The sequence below is a fragment of the Kwoniella dejecticola genome, chromosome 7, assembly GCF_000512565.2.
Source record: "Kwoniella dejecticola CBS 10117 chromosome 7, complete sequence".
NCBI classification, from domain to species: domain Eukaryota; kingdom Fungi; phylum Basidiomycota; class Tremellomycetes; order Tremellales; family Cryptococcaceae; genus Kwoniella; species Kwoniella dejecticola.
The window spans coordinates 1,668,366-1,688,343 of record NC_089307.1 but is presented as its reverse complement, the minus strand read 5'-3'; the positions used below and the strand labels follow the sequence as shown (position 1 = coordinate 1,688,343).

At 47.8% G+C, this 19,978-nt stretch overlaps 7 protein-coding genes across 7 annotated transcripts; 3 read left to right on the top strand and 4 right to left on the bottom strand.

The window, feature by feature from the left end:
• Positions 1-414: 414 nt before the first annotated feature.
• I303_106243 (uncharacterized protein) lies at positions 415-2,807 on the bottom strand (the record flags this gene model as incomplete). Its single annotated transcript, XM_065969338.1, has 8 exons — positions 415-851; positions 932-1,215; positions 1,292-1,363; positions 1,461-1,521; positions 1,580-1,893; positions 1,974-2,082; positions 2,169-2,543; positions 2,633-2,807. 8 exons carry the CDS (start codon positions 2,805-2,807, stop codon positions 415-417), a joined length of 1,827 nt encoding a protein of 608 aa, XP_065825410.1.
• A 486-nt stretch (positions 2,808-3,293) lies between these two features.
• Positions 3,294-5,997, bottom strand: I303_106242 (uncharacterized protein; the record flags this gene model as incomplete). The annotated part of the gene is made up of 8 exons (XM_018409543.1): positions 3,294-3,805; positions 3,930-4,165; positions 4,247-4,318; positions 4,413-4,473; positions 4,605-4,921; positions 5,046-5,148; positions 5,294-5,680; positions 5,841-5,997. The coding sequence occupies 8 exons, from the start codon at positions 5,995-5,997 to the stop codon at positions 3,294-3,296; spliced, it is 1,845 nt and encodes a 614-aa protein (XP_018261816.1).
• A 970-nt stretch (positions 5,998-6,967) lies between these two features.
• On the top strand, positions 6,968-9,336 carry I303_106241 (uncharacterized protein; the record flags this gene model as incomplete). The annotated part of the gene is made up of 7 exons (XM_018409542.1): positions 6,968-7,121; positions 7,245-7,671; positions 7,818-8,134; positions 8,239-8,299; positions 8,417-8,488; positions 8,559-9,142; positions 9,245-9,336. The coding sequence occupies 7 exons, from the start codon at positions 6,968-6,970 to the stop codon at positions 9,334-9,336; spliced, it is 1,707 nt and encodes a 568-aa protein (XP_018261815.1).
• Positions 9,337-9,967: 631 nt separating this feature from the next.
• Positions 9,968-11,068, bottom strand: I303_106240 (uncharacterized protein; the record flags this gene model as incomplete). Its single annotated transcript, XM_018409541.1, has 1 exon — positions 9,968-11,068. The coding sequence occupies one exon, from the start codon at positions 11,066-11,068 to the stop codon at positions 9,968-9,970; it is 1,101 nt and encodes a 366-aa protein (XP_018261814.1).
• Positions 11,069-11,831: 763 nt separating this feature from the next.
• Positions 11,832-12,792, top strand: I303_106239 (uncharacterized protein; the record flags this gene model as incomplete). Its single annotated transcript, XM_018409540.1, has 5 exons — positions 11,832-11,861; positions 12,022-12,161; positions 12,363-12,461; positions 12,535-12,622; positions 12,754-12,792. The coding sequence occupies 5 exons, from the start codon at positions 11,832-11,834 to the stop codon at positions 12,790-12,792; spliced, it is 396 nt and encodes a 131-aa protein (XP_018261813.1).
• An 858-nt stretch (positions 12,793-13,650) lies between these two features.
• Positions 13,651-16,537, top strand: I303_106238 (uncharacterized protein; the record flags this gene model as incomplete). The annotated part of the gene is made up of 11 exons (XM_018409539.1): positions 13,651-14,081; positions 14,420-14,515; positions 14,666-14,831; positions 14,945-15,084; positions 15,174-15,275; positions 15,385-15,667; positions 15,730-15,817; positions 15,898-16,021; positions 16,099-16,153; positions 16,247-16,428; positions 16,513-16,537. 11 exons carry the CDS (start codon positions 13,651-13,653, stop codon positions 16,535-16,537), a joined length of 1,692 nt encoding a protein of 563 aa, XP_018261812.1.
• A 399-nt stretch (positions 16,538-16,936) lies between these two features.
• On the bottom strand, positions 16,937-19,890 carry I303_106237 (uncharacterized protein; the record flags this gene model as incomplete). The annotated part of the gene is made up of 8 exons (XM_018409538.1): positions 16,937-17,487; positions 17,549-18,420; positions 18,490-18,561; positions 18,619-18,679; positions 18,752-19,077; positions 19,153-19,243; positions 19,318-19,605; positions 19,713-19,890. The coding sequence occupies 8 exons, from the start codon at positions 19,888-19,890 to the stop codon at positions 16,937-16,939; spliced, it is 2,439 nt and encodes an 812-aa protein (XP_018261811.1).
• Positions 19,891-19,978: the final 88 nt, after the last annotated feature.

Genomic DNA, 19,978 nt, shown 5'->3' with positions numbered 1-19,978 from the left:
CTCGTACGGTATGTTAGATGACTTTGCACCACGCCACTTGTCAATTCCCTTGAAGACGATTCAGATCGAAATGACGACATCATCTCGGTGATCTCTATGATTACAAGCTTCAATCTACCCCTCGATGAGAATCAATTAAGGGGAAGATCGCGATCGTCAAGTCGATGAGGGGAGTCTCAACAAAGGAATGTGCATCTTGGCAAAGAACGCTTTGGGTGCGATGAAACATGGGGTATGGTCTGGAAGATTATTCCTTCTCGACTGCACTGGTATCACAATCACCGATCTGAATTTCGGTATTGCCTCGTTTTTGAGGTGCTATGGTAATGGTCCTCATTACAAAATCAAGAAGATACTATGCACTGTTCTACTAGAGTGATTGAGCTCAAAGTACCGCGGGAATGTATATTATGATTACGCCTCCTCTTGCAAGATCGCATCCCCATTGATTGACCCGTCTCCGTTTGCGAGCCGGTTCACAGATATTGATTGATTCTGAACGGCTCCATTCCCAATAGCGATACTCGGACTCTGACTACATCCACCTAAAACCCAATCTTGTACCTCCTCCACAGCCGTGACAGGATCCCTCTTGTATCTCATCAGATACCCCTGTAATGCCGAGACGGACACTGTATAATCAGGGATCGCCGATGCGAATCTCTTTCCCATAGTTTGGAGTTCCTCCGATTCGGTTTGATCAACATGACCGTTGATTTTGACTTCCACAAGATCCTTTGGACTCTTCTGGATTCCGTCTGATAAATGTCGCGCGCTGTAGAAGTATACGAAGAGCTCGCGAGCTTGTTGTTGAGTCGCATATCTGAATTCCACCCAAACGTCGCATCGGCCTGCCACATGCCATACCATCGTATTGTAAGCAATTCACTCGATCTCTGGAACGAGTGGTGATCGAACTACCAGCACATACCAGGTCGGGATAATGCTTCGTCGATGTGCTCTTTCCAATTAGTGGTGCAAAATAACAGCCTCCCTTCTGAGCTTCCCACACCGTCAATGGCGTTGAGCAAGCCTGATAAGGTGATCCCAGTCGAAGAGTGATCGGGGGCAGTATGAGACGATGACATCTTCTTCCTTTTGACGATGGTCGTTCCGTTGCTTTTGGGCTGCTCATGTTCCATATTCTCCGGTATTGGCAGGTTGGAAGTCTCTTCAGCTGGGCGAGAAACACTTCTGGACTTGAAAGCACAATCGCTATCCCATCGTCGAACGGCTCGACAGTAAGCTATCTTTCGGGCGCTGATATAATTGGAGAGAAAACATAGCTCACATGTCTTCCATCAAGAGTAAGCACTTGTCAGGACAGTCTTGTAGGAGGCTATTCAACTTATCGTCGTCCATGCTAAGAGAAGTCGGGGATAATCAGTCGCCCAATTTACATCAGCGCACAGCGAATCACCCGCTGAGACACTGATTGTCTCGTCCCTTGCTGCACTTACCCCCTGGTACCGAGGCTGACGATATGTATATCCAGCTTGAGCTTGGCGGCAAGGGCGCTGACTGTTTTGTCGGTCATATCAGCTTTGTTCGTCCACGGGACGTCTAAGCGTGGACTTGCTGAAACTGCTCTTCCCGCTTCCTGGCTCCCCGTACAGGAGATAACCTCTTCTGTGAGGCACTCCTCGTTTGAGATAGAAGTCATGTTCGTCCAAGAAATCCTGACAGTCCTTCAACAGCGATTCCTTGACTCCCGTTGGCAATATGACCGATTCCCAAGGTCTGATATTTCTTGTCGGTCCTTTGATCCACTCGCATGCGTAACTCCTCATGTGTGCACTGTAGATCGAAACATAGCTTGATGAATTGACGTAGTACTCATCTTTGGCGGTGCGAATGAAAGACATGAGTGTTGTGGGAGTTCCGAGGAATGAGCTGATCCCATACATCATGGTGTGTACATGTCACAATGTGAAGTGAGCTACGGTAGGCTGGATACATGACAGTATGCTTACGATATAATGAGCGTTCTTTTCTCCTCGTCCATCAACCTCGATCGACTATCGGTATTTTGGGTCTTCACTTGTATAATCCGATTTCCAAATTGCACTCGCTGGACGACATCTATAATAATAGGGGTCTTAGCGAGCTATTACTGGCTGATTCCACAAGCTGTGACGCGTGTTTGACAGGAACATGTAAATACTCACCGAGACTGGGTCTAATATTGATCCTTATCTTCCTCCCCTCATCTACCTCCTTCTCCGTCATATCGCCCAACCTTCTTTTCAGCACCCTTTTCTTCTGCGCATCCAAGTGGGTTTTCGTTCTTTTCGATGAGATAGTGAGGGTCCGGGGTATTGTCTTTCCTGTTGGCCAGATTGTCTCCCAGATATATTTGAAGATATACCAGTAATCGTCGTCGCCCCTCTCTCCCTCATTGTCCTCCTTTTGACCAAGATCAGGCGAAGACTGTTTATCAAGGTCGAGGGATATATTGGACACCGACGAATGTTTAAGCAAGTATGCTTCGATCCAATAGTAGATCTCGTCCGGCGCGTGAATCTCCGCAGTGACAGACAGGCCTGATCCGTCATAAATTCGTCAATCGCGATCACTCCTACAGACACGATAGTCCTGAATCGAAGAAAGGTAAGAGTATCAGACTACTTACCATCTGTAAACACCTTGAAAGCTGAATTGACTGTTCTCTGGGCAAAAGCGAAAAAGGTAGTAGCCAGAATGATCCTCAGTCCATCGGAGAGGGTTGCACTACGAAGAGATCCGGTTCTCCCTCTCGCGAACAGCGAAAGGAAGAACTCTGAAATATAGTTCAGTACCCATAACATGATGATGGGGACGGCAGGTATTCGATCTGTTGAGGATGCCTTGATCCAGAGTAATCGTCGGTTGAAACAGTCTTGGAACCCGAGTCTGACGACCTCACGAGAGATTAATAGATGAGAAGGGGATGCAGAGTCAATTATCTGTTGACACCGCTTTTATGAGGTATGAGGGAGAAAGAAGCATCATTATCGAGACAGTCCTTTGATTTTTCTAGCCTGATTAACCTTTGTTGATACTGTATCGTACTGTGCTGATGCTGGCGCTTTGACCTCCTTTCCGTCGTAATCGTCACCATCAGCATCAGCACAGACATCTGAAAACCTCGTGGACTTGCATAATTTGTCAACATGGAAAGGAGCCTTCGCTGTCTCTGCATACTCGTGTTCGTTGCATGTCGATCATAGTAATTTGGTTGATACGCACAGCTCATGCATACACCTCAATGCCCTGATCTACGGACCATTCAGATCTACTGTATCTCGGAAGTATTATTCATCCTCACCATCGTCAAGATGTCCATTAAATGCACCCACATCCTCACCACCCGTATATCCATTGACTTTAGCATCCCTGATCATAGATTTCATCTCCACTTTCCCATCATGCAATAATGGAGTCGAACCCTGACCACATCCTCCGTCTATCCACGACTTGACATTCTTCAGCGCAAGTCGTGGATCTCGTTTATACCTCATCAAATACCCTTGAATCGCAGATACAGAGATTTTGTCTTCAGGGATCTCAGAGCTGAACTTCTCTGCGAGCGAAGAAAGCTCCTTTCTTGTAAGTTGTTCCATATTTTCCGTCACGGGGATATTACCGGTCTTTTGATCGACTCCTCCTGCCTTTTCTTCTTCAGCTTCCGACCCATCTTCAGGCTGAGCGTGAGATGCATCGATGAAGGGATCATGCTCGTGCTCCGAATCGTAGAAATACTCAAAGAGTGATTTCGCTTGTGATTTCGTAGCGTTCTTGAACTCGATCCAAATATCACATCGCCCTACAGAGTGAGATCAAAGATCCAAAATTAGCCTCACCGCTTGAACACTGCGATGTTACTGTACGTTCTGGTCCACTGAGTTTTATCTGCTTGAAAAGTAGGGAAGTCGGGAGCTTCAACTTACCAGGTCTCGAGAGTGCAGGATCAATTTTATCTTTCAAATTAGTCGTGCAGAACAACAACCTCCCTTCGCTTGACGCTACGCCATCTATGGCGTTCAACAGCCCAGATAAGGTGATCGTCTTCTCGGAGATCCTGGCAGAAGGGCCCTGCTGAACAGGTGTCGGAGGGAAAAAAGCGGGATCGGCTGTGGGATCGATTCGCATGGAGTTTGGTGACTTGGTGGTGAATGCGCAATCGCTGCGAAGATGTAACCAATGTGTAGATCAGTGTCAACTATATAAACTACAAACTACACAGGAAAAGAGGATTTGGACGTACATGTCTTCCATGAGCAGCAGACACCTACCAGGACAAGTCCTGAGGAGAGACTGCAGACCATCGTCGTCGAGTCTGGCACAAGAGCAATGAAAAATAAGCGAATATCGACCACACTTCAGCAGCGTCGAATCGCGTAACGTATGTGAAAGTGGCAGATGTGACTTACTGTCTGGCACCAAGGCTGATGAGGTAAATATCCAAGCCAAGTTTTCCGGCAAGGGCACCGACTACACGGATTGACATCAGCCTAAAAGTCAAAATCACCAGTGTAGACATGTAGTGAATGTGGTGGACCGGGATCTTGTTGCTCAAGTCTTATTGAGAGTATCGGTTAAGAGAGACAATAACTTAAACTCACTCATACTGCTCTTCCCACTTCCTGCGACTCCAAAACACATATACCCCCGTCTATACGGGATCCCTCTTTTCTCGTAGAACCCTTGCTCTTTTAGGAATTCAGTGGCATCATTTAATATCCATTCCTTGATATTCGCATCTAGGAAAATACTGTCCCACGATCGGTTGTTCTTCGTCGCATGCTTGGACCATCGAGTAGTACCATGCGAAAAATCAGGCGTGTAGACCGACGTCGTATTTGTACTTATCATAGATTGGAACAAAGCTCTTGCGTCTAATACCAGGTAATTGAATATCTCTGGAGTTGTGAAATACGATCTACCCAAAAGGTAAAAGGTGATACATCAGCTCACAGTACAATCCCCACAATCAATTCGAGGACTCATGACAATTTACTGTAAACTCAATTCGGGTTAATTCGATGCAAATCAACTAAACTCACTCCATGATGATCCATTTAAGTCCACCTTGATACCCATTCCCCTCTTCTTGGATGACACCCATCTTGATCGTCTTTCCTCGATAACTGATTCGCTGCATTTGTCCTTTGAGGTATTGGAATGATTAGCGTTTGTCCGACCAGGAGTAGTAGAAAGTACCGCTTGTCCAATCAGGTGTAGATGAAAGTAGAAAGTGCCATGATATGGTACTGTACGATGTGACACAGCGAAGCGGTCTGAACAGACTCACCATAACTTGGTACCACGTCAATCCCGAACTCTCCTCCTCCTCCGAACCCATATCCTCCCGACTTGGCCTGCGCGTGTTCTGCAGCCGTATAAGCCGGCTTCAAATAATGGGTAAAATGCCTCGGTCGCTTCGTAGCCAGTTGTACATCCATCATCACGCTTCCATTCGAGGTGGGGTATAAGTAATCTCGTACGATATCCCAGAACGAGTGTTTGGCAATCCATCTCCCCTGTTTATCGAATCTCGCTCTCCCATCTATTGGTTTCGAAGGATCTGAGGAGTCTGCAGAATTTGACGAGGTAGCGATTTGAGAGTGCATTGATAGATACGTGTAAAGCCAATCAAAAGCGTCGTCCCCTTCCGAAATCCGAGCTGTGGCTACTACGCCTAGAAGCCATTTATCATCAGCCTGAACTCCTTCGTGGGTCACTTATACTGTAGAGGTGACCGATGACGATGTACAGAAGTAGGTTGGGTAGGACGAGTGAATCAAATCTCGGTTGAGCTAAAAGTCAGTGAGTGAGTGAGCAGCAGAGGTTTGACTCACTGCTGTAGGCCGAGTGAACCAGGTAGGCAGCACCCCTCCTTGACAGCTCAAGGGCGATACCCACCAACAGGAATCGCAAGCCTTCATTCAAGGCTTTGTTCGATTGGATAAATTCCAGCAGGTGGGTGAAAGTAGCGAAGATGTATGAAAATATCATGGTGATGGTGAGGATGATTCAGAAGGGGTTGAGATTAAGAGGCCCAAGGGAACCGAGTGAATGAGTCACCAATACGAGGATAAGTGAGGAAGAACAGAAAGATAGAGGGGAAGGCTTTTGAAGAGAAGTATAGTATAGTAACTTATACTTGGTATCTTCCAAAGCTCCAGCACACGAGCGATACATACGTACATACGTACATACGAAGCCATTCTTGATCCGCTTTGACACGGCACGAGTCCTGCATGTCGATACACACAATCACACAAAAGAAGCATATGTCCAAAATACGCCGATCCCCATCCCTCCTTTCCTCGTGCACAGGCCAGGCAGAGTACGCATGTCTACGTCGTGCCGTGCTGTCCTGTGCTGAGTCCTTCCCCATGTCAGGGTCTGAGCGCTTGATCGACTGATTCCCTCACTACCATCAAACACACACACTCGCGACAATACCTTTATCAAAGTACCTTTATTAATCAGGTACCAAAGTGGATCTGAATTTCGGCGAATACATTGATTGAATTGAACTGAACTATATCAAGGTTATCTCCGGTCGGCCGGAACATCGGTAGACCGTACGTACTGTACTGTACGGTGCAGGACTTGCACGCCTTCACACTACTGTGTTTTCGGTATCTATGGGCAAATCATCAGCTCCTTTGGACATGCGGCAAAGAGATACAAACCGCGAGGGTTGTGCGTGTTTCGATGAACAAACAAACTGATTGATTGGTGGATGGAAAACCCATCATATAGCTATGTGCATACCAGGAATGGACATGATCGATGAAGTCGCTCTAAGCGTACTGTACAATAACACGCATCCATGATCGTCTCAGGCCGTCAGTCTTTATTCTTTGTTCATTGCGGTTTTATCCTTGATCTACCTTCTCAGCCTCCGTATAAACCCTCTTAAGGATCCAGATCATAATTCACCTACCTATCTTGAGAGACTCGTGGTATTGTAATAATGTCTACTTCAAAGGTGAAGTCTCTGCTGCGCATGACGAGCAATGTGGTATCCAGTCCCATCTTTGCTCAAGCGGTTGGAGGGGCTTTGGGCATCTTCTTAGCTGAGATGGTAAGGAGGGGATCCCATCATATCATCGAGTCTGTAGACGATGGTGAGTATGAAACGATACGCACCACGATCATACTGTCACTACTGCATAACTTGATCTTCGAGCCGTATGCCAGTACTCTGCGGTGTAAGAGTAGTACAGGGCTGACAATGTATTGCACTGCAGCCATGCGGATCTCAGCTCTGATCCACGATACCGATCCCTCATTCGATTGGATCGTTCACTTTGTTCGTCACCAGATTGGCTCGTCTGCCCTTTCTCTTGATCCGGACCATGACTCCCGCTTGCGATCAGGCGACGTGAGCTTGATTCGAGAGCTGGCTGAATACCTGTATCCCCAAGGCAAGATCCCACCTTCCAACATGAAATTAATCACTATCAAACCGGATGATTCGCTCAGTCTCAATGCGGACGTGGACGAAGACGAAGATGATGCCTTACCTAACGATCCGCGAAAGTCGAATAGCGAAGTGGATATTTGGCGGATGCCTTTAGACTCTTTGAACCTTATCCTGCCGTTCGGAAATCAGAAGTTTAGGTTCAGGATGATCAGAGTGAAAGATTCGGAAAGTACGAGATTGTTGGAAATTTCGTGAGTTGGAGTTGATTGGACTCATAGCTCTACACTTTTTCACCCCACTGCCTCAGGTCCAACAACCAAGCACACTCATATTTGACCATGGTGAGACGGACCCATCGTTTTCGTTCCGTTGTTGATGATTGGGGCCTTGTCCTTAGGGTGATCTCTACCGATCGTTCTCGAGACCAATTCTTCCCCTTGCTGTACCACGCACGCACGCTCTATTTGTCTCACTCGGCCACTTCGCTGAAGGTGAATATGGCGGATGTGAGTCCGTCCTGGTGGGGGTGGAGACGGTCGTTCAAACCGCTCCGATCATGGGATTCGATCTTCCTCCCTCAAGCTCTCAAAGATAAGGTATTGAGTGATACGAGGAATTTCCTGGATAACAGGAGTTTTTATAGGAAGAGAGGATTGCCGTGGAGGAGGGGCTGGTTGTTATTTGGATTACCGGGGACCGGGAAGACTTCTCTGAGTGAGTCGACCGGAGACACTTTGACCAACAACCGAATAGTTGTTTCCAATGAGCAATCGCGTGCTTGGTCATGAGCTGATGGATTGCCACTTCAACATGGTTAGTCACCGCTCTCGCATCTCATTTCAATCTGGGCATTTATATTGTTAATCTGGGTGCGAAAGGGTAAGCTCAACATCGCTAAATTATCTTGTCATGATAACCCGCCACCATGGGAATGAGGTATGGCCACAGCCCACAGTACCGGAATGGGTCTGACGCTGGATTGGTATGGTCGACTAGGATCGACGATGATTATCTCCTCAAACTGGTTACTTCCATCCCGCCTAAGTCGATCCTGCTATTTGAGGATATGTGAGTGCTGCCGTAACGTTACTTTAAAAAACAGAATGAGGTTCCGCTCCTTCCTGACGCCAACGATCAGCGATTGCGCTTTTCAAGGTACGAGAGGGAATGCGTGTACCAGCACTCCCATGGACCCTGTTCACTTCACTGCTCCCTTCACCAATCCCATCAAAACGAAGACTGAGCATACTGCAGGACTGCCTCTTGGGACGATCGAGGAAGCCCAAAGCGAGACCATTGGTCGTTTGGGAAACGAGTTCAGTTTATCAGAAGAACTCACGCCCGATACGGTCCATGTCACCCCTGGAGCCGGAGCGCAAACCCAGGTGAACCATTCAGCGCAGACCTCTTCCAGTATGCTTGGCGGTGTACCCAATGGTGACAAGCTCGATAATGCGTCCTCCGCCTCCCCAGCGGATGTCGCAGCAGCAGTTGAACCAGCGAATGACGACAACCGATCCATCGACGAGATCGACACCCATTTACCGCGCCTTGGCCATACCAAGATCCTCAGAGACTACTACGACGATCTCGCCCCGAGCTCTCGGATCACGCTGTCCGGACTGTTGAATGCGATTGATGGGATCGCCGCCACCGAGGGTCGAATCTTGTTTTGCACTACGAACTGGAAAGACAGAATCGATCCGGCTTTGTACCGGCCAGGTATGTGAATACTGTACCCTTTTTTTCTGTCCATGATACAGTACTGTCCAGTGGCCTGGAGCTTTCCAAATGACATCACGCTCATCGTGAGGTGACTGATAGGACGGTGCGATGTATGGCTCGAGTTCACCTGGGCGACACCGCAACAAGCTTTCGATCTCTTCAAGTATTTCTACCACCCCGAGAAAGTATAACCTCCCACGTCGCCTAGCGGAATCCGATCCGAATTCGACCGAGACCGCCACAACGACGAGTCTTGCGCTGACAGGTGGACCACTACATGGGGGGACGAGAAGCGGGCCAAAGGAGATGCTGAGTGCGAGTGCGAGTGCGTTAGTGAGGTTGAAATTGAGATTGATAGCTCGGACGGCCGATGCAGCTCTGGGCATGAAGGCAAAAGGCAGATCACGCAGATCGACGTCTGGGCCAGGGAGTTCTCAGAATTGCTACCGCTCGATCGACTGACGATATCGGGATTGCAGAGCTATTTGATGCATTTCAAGGATAAGCCTGAACGGGCGGTGGAACGGTTCCCTGGCTGGGTAGAACGAGGCTGTTCGTTCGTCTTCGCCGAAGAAGATTGATCGTAGAGGAAAGAATCATGTACTCTAGGACGAATTTCGATTTCCCTGTTCAACTTTTGATTTACCCGAACAAAATTGAGGCCAATAGAATATAGATCTGCACCGACTGCATGCATCTTACCATACCCGTAGCCATACATCTCTACGACTTGCCCATCAACTGCAATGATTCTTGAGGCTTCATTGCAGAAGGTCGAGCCATTTGCAGTGCATTGATACCTCATGGTCGATTTCAGTCAATTCAAGCTAACCACATTCTGGCCGCGTCCAACGCTTTATTGTATTCCTCCAAGACGCTCGCTTTAGGGGAGATGGGGGGCGGTTTATCCCAACCGTGCTTCTCTCCTTGCACCTCGCTCAACCCCACTTTTTTACCTAGACTCTTCAGCCTATTGGCGAAATCTAAGCCTTCTTGCCGCAACATATCGTGTTCGCACACTGTAACCCACACTGGCGGGAGTGCTTTGACCAGTTCATCCGACGCTAGAGCCGGTGACAGCCTGATATCTCGCCTATCCACCAATGCAACCCCACGGGCATCACCTTGGCTTCGGGGAAGGTACGAGGCATCAAAGAGCTGAGTCAGGCTTGCCGGGAGTGCATATTCGGGCCTGGGTAAGTTCTGGGTTTTGATTTCCCGGGGTATGGTATAATCCAACAAGGGGTAAAAAAGTATGATCCCTCTGATATTCGGAATCTCGATCCCACTTCCGACCGGTATTGTATATCCCCATTCATTTGGGTTGAGGGTGGGAGATTTGAGGGAGTGAAGTAGATGAAGAGAAGCTAAAGCTAGATTCCCACCAGCTGAAAATCCACTCAGAATTATCGTATCTCTATCTATCCCATATCGAGCGGCGTTGTCATCGGTGGCGATGTGAAGGATTGACGAGACGCAATCTTCGACTGGAATAGGGAATGGGTATTCGGGAGCAAGTCGATATGAGATTCCCACAACCACTGCTCCGAGCTTGGACATGGCTGCTTGGGCGAATCGAGCATCGTCGGTACCCTGGCCAATGACGAATCCGCCGCCATGAAAAATCATCAGACATGGTCTCTCAGTCGAAGAAAACTTGGGATTATTCGAAGAAGATTCGTGCTCGGACTCGACTTTCGGCTCAGGTGGTGAGTATATATCTAGTCTGATTGCTCTCTTGCTTTGAGCGGAGCCAAATGTCGCATCGATGTATTCTGTCTTTGAAGGCGAAGGAGCCATAGGACACGCGTAGTGTTGTAGGCTGTGGCCTAAGGAGGCAGCTATACGCAGAGCTTTCGCTTGGAGTAGGCGGGACCATCTCGACGGGATCGATGCTGTGGCATCTTGGATGCATTCGGCCATTGTTCAATCTTTTGCCTTACATGCTTAGGTCTTGAGCATATGAAAGGGCGTGCTGATTTCCGATAAGATACTGTCATATTAGGATTCTGTTTATCTTATCGGGGTCTGAAGAACCTTGTATCGTCACGCATCCGCGCTCTTCGATCCGCATGTGTCCATGGACGTCTCGAGCAGTAGAGCTTTCTTGACCTCATTCGCCGATGAATGCCAGATTGTGGGTGAAGAAGAGCTCGCATCAATCACCGCGCGTCTTTGATCTAGACGCGAGGCGGACAGTACCGCTTCACCACTGCCACTCGCTTGTCATAGTCAGGAATCTCCCGATACGGTATCTTCAATGAAATTTGTTAGATCATCTGACTGACGTCATGCGTCATTTAGGCATTTCGCTAATCCCCCTTTGTATGTGAGAAGGTGTTCGCTGCAGCTGCTCCACTGTGCCATACGAGTAGTAGCAGAATAACAGCTCGAGACTAATAACATATATCATCTGTCTTCCGTGACTTTCCCTTCCCTTCTTACGCAATAGATTACTTGGCCAATCGAATCTACCTTGAATTGTAAGTCCCAAGTTGCGTCAGCGTCACAGCGATCGTCATCACCTGAGTATATAAACCTTGTACCGCTCGACCATCTTCTTCATACCCATCCATCTTCCTCGCACACAAACAACTGAATAACTGATTCACTGATTTATCACATCGATTTCACAGCAGAACCTCTACTACCACTCGATCAACAGAAATACAAAGCAATACTCAAGATGTCTTCTCTTCCTCCCAGACAACCCCAAGTGAGTCTTCCCCTACTTTTGACAATCTGGTCGACCGCGATCTAATTAAGGCTGACTGTCCGATTCTCGCCTTGTTCCCCTATCTTCCCACGTCAATCTTTCTTTCCACTCCGCCCGGCTCAATCCTTCCTCACACCTCACTTGCCACGCCCATCGCCAGTCTGACCCCCACAACCTGTCCCACGCCGGTAACTTGCAACAAGCTACCAAGAACGTCAACCGATTCGCCAAGCGGGACCCAGCACTTTACCCTCTCAGTATCATCGTCACCGGTATCTTGGGTGTAGCTGGATACTTCTTGTGAGTGGGCCCTCCCTCTCCTCCCGCCTCCTTCAGCTCCTTCGTGCTTCACATCGTCGAATGGCATTACTCGCATCCTGTTAGCGGGACAGATCGGGTGCCTACGGGTGAAATCGCTTCACACGAACTCAACCCTCTGTCACATGTCGACGGTTGTTAATGTGCCGTTTTATCGTTGCTGATATCATATGGGTCTTGTAGCATGACCAAAGCATCCGAGCCTGAAGCAACGAAACAGCTCATGTCTTCGGGTATGGTGAACCCGTGGGATTCCAGGGATAAGCAAGATATTGGTTCTTCGTAAGTCAAAGCGCTATTCGAAGTGCCTCATGAGTCGTCAATCTAACACCCCCTCACCTTTCCCTTGTCGCAGTGCTGCCGCCCAGTTCAAATACCGATACAAGACCCGAGATGGTCACTTCGAGGACGCTCACCCCACCTTGAACCAAACTGTTGAACATGTAAGTCGGGCTTCGTCCTTCCTTTTCCCCCCTTCCTACAAGATATCCTGCCAGACTGATCGCAATACCGTCATCTCCGATAAAAAGGATAGTCACTAACCCTCTCGCTTGCATTATGGTTGAATCCACAGCTCAAAAAAGATGCTTCGCACAAATTCTCCACTGCCTAGATCACCTCATCCACGCCTGAAGCCTGCGGAGTATCACGATCACTTCGATCAGGACAGTATGAATATTGGGAGGTATGAACGAAGGGATATCCATGGGTACAGGTACTAATGGCCTTGCTGGTTCGATTGATCATGAAATGGAGAAAACACAACATCATAAACAAACACATCATTTTGCATTGGGCGTGGACGATTGGCAAGAAGAAACAGAAGCAACAAAGTAATTATACTACTGTATCGATTATATATTTGAAAGAATGAATGATTCGTTCGAATGTTCACTGCAGTTGTCCTAGGTGGACAAGTGGACGATCCATCAAGGTGAATACGAACTAATCCTAATGTCGTTTTCAGAATTAGTGGAGTCATTAGACTCGTTTTATAGCGGTGTTAGTATTAGATGCGCAACTAATACTTTGATTTTCCGACGCGTGTCATTCTGGGTTGTGTGTGTTGCACGCGGTTAGCTCTACTTGTTACAGGTTACAGGTCGCAAGTCCAAGCTCAACCATACCATACGAGTCAGTGACTTGACAACCACTCGTGCATCCCATCGTATTCAGACAACCCAAAGATACCCAGCACGATCAGCTCCAACTCTCATTTCTCCCGACTCAACGAGAGCTCTTGCGATCCACTGTACGGAAACTGTCATACATGTACAATTAGTGAATTACCGGCCCGCTATCCGCTACGCCTTTCCCCATTCAATCACAATCGCAAGGGCATCAAAGGAGTCTTACAGTATTGCTCCTTCTATCCTCAACCTGCATTCTCACCCTTGCCCCGAATCCCATTCTATTCCAATCGGTACTTCGCGACTCATAGCTTGTCGACTACCATCGAGAATAGTTCGCGATGGCTTATCGACCACCTCAACAAGGTCAAGGTCAACCCGGGCCATCTTCGACCAACTTGACCCCCTCGAACTCGTTACAAGGACAAGGAAATGGAAGAGTCTCACCTATGCCAGCTGTTCCTTCGGTATCCGCCCTGAATTTAGGTCAACCGGGTTCAAATAACAACAACAATACTGCCGGGGCGGGGGGAATACCTACTCAAGGTTCATCAGGATCTTTGCACCCCACCTCAGGTATTTCCGGGCCAGGCCAAGGTCAAGGGGGAGGAGGATCAGGGGGACAAGGAGATAAAGGACCTGATTATGTTTATTTCGAAAGACGTCCATCGCAGTTCGGAGATTCGACACAGGGCAAAGCGATGGCTGCGAAGATGAAGTTGGAGTTGTTTTACAAGGAAGCTGTAGAAGGTGTTGTGGGGCGTAAAGAACGGTGAGCAGACCGCAATACCTTCTTTTCCATGACCCATTTTTCACTGCACTACGAGATACCATTTGCCCTCTTTGGGTTCACGCTGTCTTGGATCTCCTATGATCGCTCGTTCGGAATACCTCGAACCCCATTTCTTTACCCTTCAACCTCGATACAACAATACGATGAGAAACCATTTACTTCCTTGGATGTATGATACAACCAAGTAATGATTATTGACTAAATGTTCCCTATTACCTGATACTGGATCACCTTCTCCTCCTATACAATTACACTGTCGACGGGAAATCACTGTGCGAGTATTTGCTAATATCTATGAGATGGATGTGGCGAGGTAGACGTACGACTCTGGAGAAACAACTTGCAGGAGACGCTTTGACTCCGGATAGTCTGAAGGCTCGACAATTGATAGCTTTGGGAAGGAGGGAGAGCAAGTGAGTGATCCGATATAATTGCATCACATACATAGTCAGCCCTGTGATCGCGAATACCATCTTCCAGCAGTCTACTTGCTTCGTCTGTCGTCATCAGTAATCCCAATCTCGGTCAATTTGACCTGACTCCTTGCTACTCTCCTCACGCAGCTTCTTGCGACTCCGACGTACCAGAATTGGGTTGGAGGATTTCCGCACGGTCAAAGTCATCGGTAAAGGAGCGTTCGGAGAAGTCAGATTGACCCAGAAAGTCGATACGGGGAAGATATACGCTATGAAGACTTTGAAGAAGAATGAGATGTTCAAGAAGGATCAAGTGAGTGTTTTGCGCTCCCCCAATTTGTTTTCTACCTCGATTTGCACTATAACACCTCACGCCCCAGACTTGCCACTTGACCAATAGCTGATGTTTCACGATTCGCCCTGTAGCTCGCCCACGTCAGAGCAGAAAGAGATGTATTGGCCGAATCCAACTCGCCATGGGTCGTGCAGCTTTATTATTCATTCCAAGATACTCAGTACCTGTACTTGGTGATGGAGTTCTTGCCTGGAGGTGATTTGATGACTATGTGAGTTGGGCGAGAGTAACAAGGGTTGTCTACCTACTGCCAGGACATTTAAGCTACAACATCAGATGACTAAAATGATTTACAAACAGGTTGATCAAATACGATACATTCTCTGAAGATGTCACGAAGCTTTATATGGCAGAATGCATCCTGGCCATAGAAGCGGTCCATAATTTAGGGTTCATCCACAGGTATGTAAAATTCTCCCTCTTTTGACTATCTTCAACCCAACCCAACAATATAGGGAGATTGATTTCGCGAGCTTTCATCGCTGATTCATTTCATGTGGGATCTTCACAGAGATATCAAACCGGACAACATCCTGATCGACTCGATGGGCCATATCAAATTATCGGATTTCGGCTTATCGACCGGATTCCACAAACAACACGATTCGTCGTATTATCAAAGATTATTGGGCGGAGAAGGCAATCAAACTACCCGTCCACAAGCTGGGAATCAATCTAGAAACAGTGTGATGGTTAACGCGATCAACTTGACGATGACGAGTAAACAGGATATAGCTACTTGGAAAGCCAACAGGAGGAAATTGGCTTATTCGACGGTAGGAACGCCTGATTATGTAAGTATCACCGCCTATCTCTCAAAGGTTCTAGTGGACATTGGCTTATTGAGTGACCATAGATCTCCCCTGAGATCTTCTTGCAGCAAGGGTATGGTAAAGAATGCGATTGGTGGTCTTTGGGAGCTATCATGTTTGAGTGTTTGGTCGGTGAGTAATCGGATCTCTGAGCTCGCACGAACTCAGCAATGAAAGATACGTGGGAGCTGACTGATTGGTGATTTCCCTAGGATACCCGCCGTTCTGCTCTGAGAACGCTCATGATGTCTATCGAAAGATCATTGATTGGAGGAACCACCTGTTCTTCCCTGACGACGTGCATCTTAGTCGGGAAGCCGAGGATTTGATCAGAAGGTGCGTGACGTCTGCTATCACTCTGTGACATAACGCGTAACCGGACCCCGTTCTGACATCCAACGCTATTGATCCAGAATGCTGTGCGAGGCCGACAAGCGAATGAATGTAGAACAACTCAAAGCGCATCCTGTGAGTGTACATCGGATCTCAAAATGCTTGCAATTCTGCTGATGTGTTGTTGTTGTTGTTGTTGTTGTTGTTGTTATTGTTTTCAACGACTAGTTCTTCTACGGTGTTGACTGGACAACAATCAGAGATATAGACGCACCGTTCGTACCTCATCTCCGATCGATTACGGATACCTCGTATTTCCCTACCGACGAGTTGGACCAAGTACCGGATGTGCCTACCGGAGCAGATACGGGGGCGGATGCGAAGAAGGATCTGGCTTTCTTGGGATACACGTGAGTCGCCGTATCTTTGCAAGGAGACCAGTTATGCGATTGGGGTGCATCAGACTGATTTTGGATTTTGGAAATTGGGATCAGTTTCCGACGATATGAGATGCTTTGATCTGCTCAGCAATGTATGCGATTGCTTGAGGCATGACGGGATCTCAAGTGGATGGGTATTTGGCCATGAGCGATGAGCGATGGGCCACGGCGAGTTGTTTGTATAGATAGATAGCTAAATGAGTATGCGAGTATGCGAGTATGAGAGTGTGTGAATATGAATTACATGTGTTTACATCGCGTGGAATTGGATAGGGCAGATGTCAGGTACGCACAGGTACAGATTGGTGCATGAGTATGTCATGTATGAGTACGATATGTATATGAGTATGGGTATCCTCAAATATGACTTTCGCACAGAATATCTCCAAAATCCCCAATCATTACAGTCGCATCGCTCCTTCTAACTGGTCGTCTCGCTTGAGTCCAGTCTTCGATCTGAATGATGATAAGATCAATCTCATCTGATCATTTCCAGTCCCTGTGGACATCCGACCCCAACCCATTCCTTGAACATCTCAGCAGCTCTAGCGGGATTATGCTTGTACCCCATCAAATACCCTTGGAGGGACGAGATAGTCAATTTATGTTCCGGCAAAGAGTCCGCAAATACATTCGCTAATGTAGTGATATATTCTTCTTGATCCACCTCCTTTGCCTCTTCTGAATTATCCGTGAGCTCGTAGGATCCGTTCGGATCGCTCATAGATGGAGTGGGCGCCTCATCTGGGACGGTAATTTCAGTTTGGATAGTCAATGAGCTCGTCGCTCGACTCAGACCTCTAGGCACAAAAGGCGAAGAGACTGTACTGTCTGTTGGCGAGGATGGAAGATGGTTCTTGAGTCGACTATCGTATGTCGATGCATGGACCATGTCCTCGCCGGAATGCTGAGATGCCGAGTAGCTGACAGACTTACCGCCAGATTCGATTGGTCGGTAAAAGTATTTGAATAGCTCGAAAGCTTGTTCTCTTGTTGCGTACGTGAATTCGACCCATACATCGCATCGACCTTGGGACGCATAGCGAAGTCAGCTATAGTCATTGAATTTTTGGCGTGACGAAGAATTTACCAGGCCTTGATAATGCGGGATCAATCCTTCGTACGTGATTGGTTGTGCAGAACAGTATCCTTCCCTCACTTGCAGCGAGCCCATCGATAGCATTGAGCAGTCCAGAAAGAGTTACCGCTGATCGGTTGACATCCTCTTCGAGCATAGTACGAGGCGCAGCTGACACAGTCACCCATTCTCCTTCGCCTGCGGTGGAGATTTCCAGTTGAGTGTCGTCGGAGTCTTCTTCCTTCTTGTCGGGGTCTTGGGCTTTGACTGACTGATCGGTGATCGTGGCTGTCTGCGCTTGAGCGACAGCCTTACCTACCTTGGGGGGAGCAGGAACCGAAGACTCCGTTGTTCCCGCCCCGTCATGACTATTCTTATCCCTCGCAGCGTCGACAGAAGCGGATTGCGGTACATCTTCAGGCAGCCCATGGGCCGCAGAAGGAGACTCGTCATCGGCGGACGGCTTTGAAGAGGTAGTGGTCTCAGCTTGTTCTGTCACCTTCGGATGATCCCCATTGGCCTCGTCAGCAGGTTTTGGTGATACGGCTCTGTCCACCCCTTTCACATCTTCGTTAGGTTCTGGTAATACGGCTTTATCGACCAAATGTTTCCTTTGTTCTGCAATGAGCTCATGAGCAGCTGAGTCCCCGCTGACTTGGCTCTGGACTTCGTCGTCTGGCTGTTCAGTCGGAAGTACCGGATTGATGGAGACCGGAAGGGTCGTCGGAACATCCTTAACTTTCTGCTCGGATGCTGCAGTGATCGGTGCTTCCGACGCCTTCTTCTTCTTTTTCTTTGTTGGGTTTGGTGCTACAGGCATGATCGGGGTAGGCTGGGTTTTACTCATTTTGCTAGCAGGGATCCGGCGTCGAAATGCACAATCGCTAACATACGATATATCCATCAGCAATCGCCAGGTGAGCAGGTAGGATAGGAGATAGAACAGTACCCACATGTCCTCAAAGAGAAGTATGCATTTCTTGGGGCAGTCCATGACAAGTTTCTGCAAGACTTCGTCGTCCAGCCTGTCCAGTGATCGGCATTAGCTGTTGCTAGAGCCCTGAAAATTGCTTCGTGCTCACCCTTTAGCCCCGACGTTTATGATGTACACCCCGAGCTTGAAATGGGAAGCCAGAGCAGTGACTACATCGCATATCAATTAGTGAGATGATATCAGCTCAAATATTTTCAGTTGGCATGCGAACAAGCACTGACTCAAGGAGGTTTTCCCAGTTCCTGGCAGACCATAAAGCAGCCAACCCCTTCTCCAAGGTAATCCTCTATCTGAATAAAACTCCTTATTCTCCAAAAACTCTCTTGTATCTCTCAAGACACCATCCTTGATAGATTTGGGTAAAAAGACCGATTCCCACGGTCGGATAGGTTTGAAAGAGGTCAACTTCCATGATCCGACCCACCAATTGGCGCTCAATCGAGGGATGTAAATCGATAAGCGGTGTGCGGAACGAGAAAGGTAGAGTGTTCGGGAATGGAGAATGAGTGAATGGAAGATCTCTCGAGAACGGTTGAACGATGATACCCTGCGTCAAACCCATATCAGTTTGGGAAGAAATAAGGAGAGATATGTGTGTGAAGACCGGACAAGGGAGTCTTACGAGATTTTCAAGCTCTTCGACTTTTCACTTCTATCCCTATCTACGTGAAAATGGAACGTATGATCTTCGAAAGGAATGCTGATGTCCACAGCTGGTTGAAAGAGTGTCATCAGGAATCCTTCTCATTCCCATGGTCGGAGGGACTGGAATGATTAGAAGGCTCACATTTCGATGGCAAAGTATACAGTTCAATCTCCTCGTTACCTCTAGATGGATCATTGGGATCACCTCTCTCATCACCTCTTTGCGGAGAGTTCGCAGGCTGTTTGGAATTGATAACCATCTTCTTGGGTGGAATCTTGCCGCTTGAATACATTCCCTCAAGGAAATCCGCGTAGAAAGGAATATTGCCTTTGGTCTGGTCTGAGATGGTTGATATGTGATGGCGGATGAAGTGGATCAGCCAGTCATAAGCTGGGTCTGAAGCAGGTATGATCGCTTCGAGGGTGAGACCTGTACCCGAACAATACTTTTCATGAGTACTCGTATATCATTCTGTCATCTACCGGAATGCGAAGGTCCATGCTGGCATCAAGATGGCAAAGAAGGGTATTTCTCACCTTCTGTCAAGGATTTAATGATGTTTGTGCTGGTCCTCCTAGTGAACTCCATGATGATGCCTGCTAAAATGATCTTGCCCGCTTCCATCAACATCGGATTCGCCCCGAAGAATCTTCGAGCGGCTCCCCTAGCCATATCGACGTTGAATTGGACTTGAGAGGGCTTCACCTTGACCATGATGAATGGTATGTAAGTTGTGGCTGACAACAGAAAGAATGAGAAGAGGTGCTTTACAGAAGCAAACTTTTCCATACAGTAGCTCGAA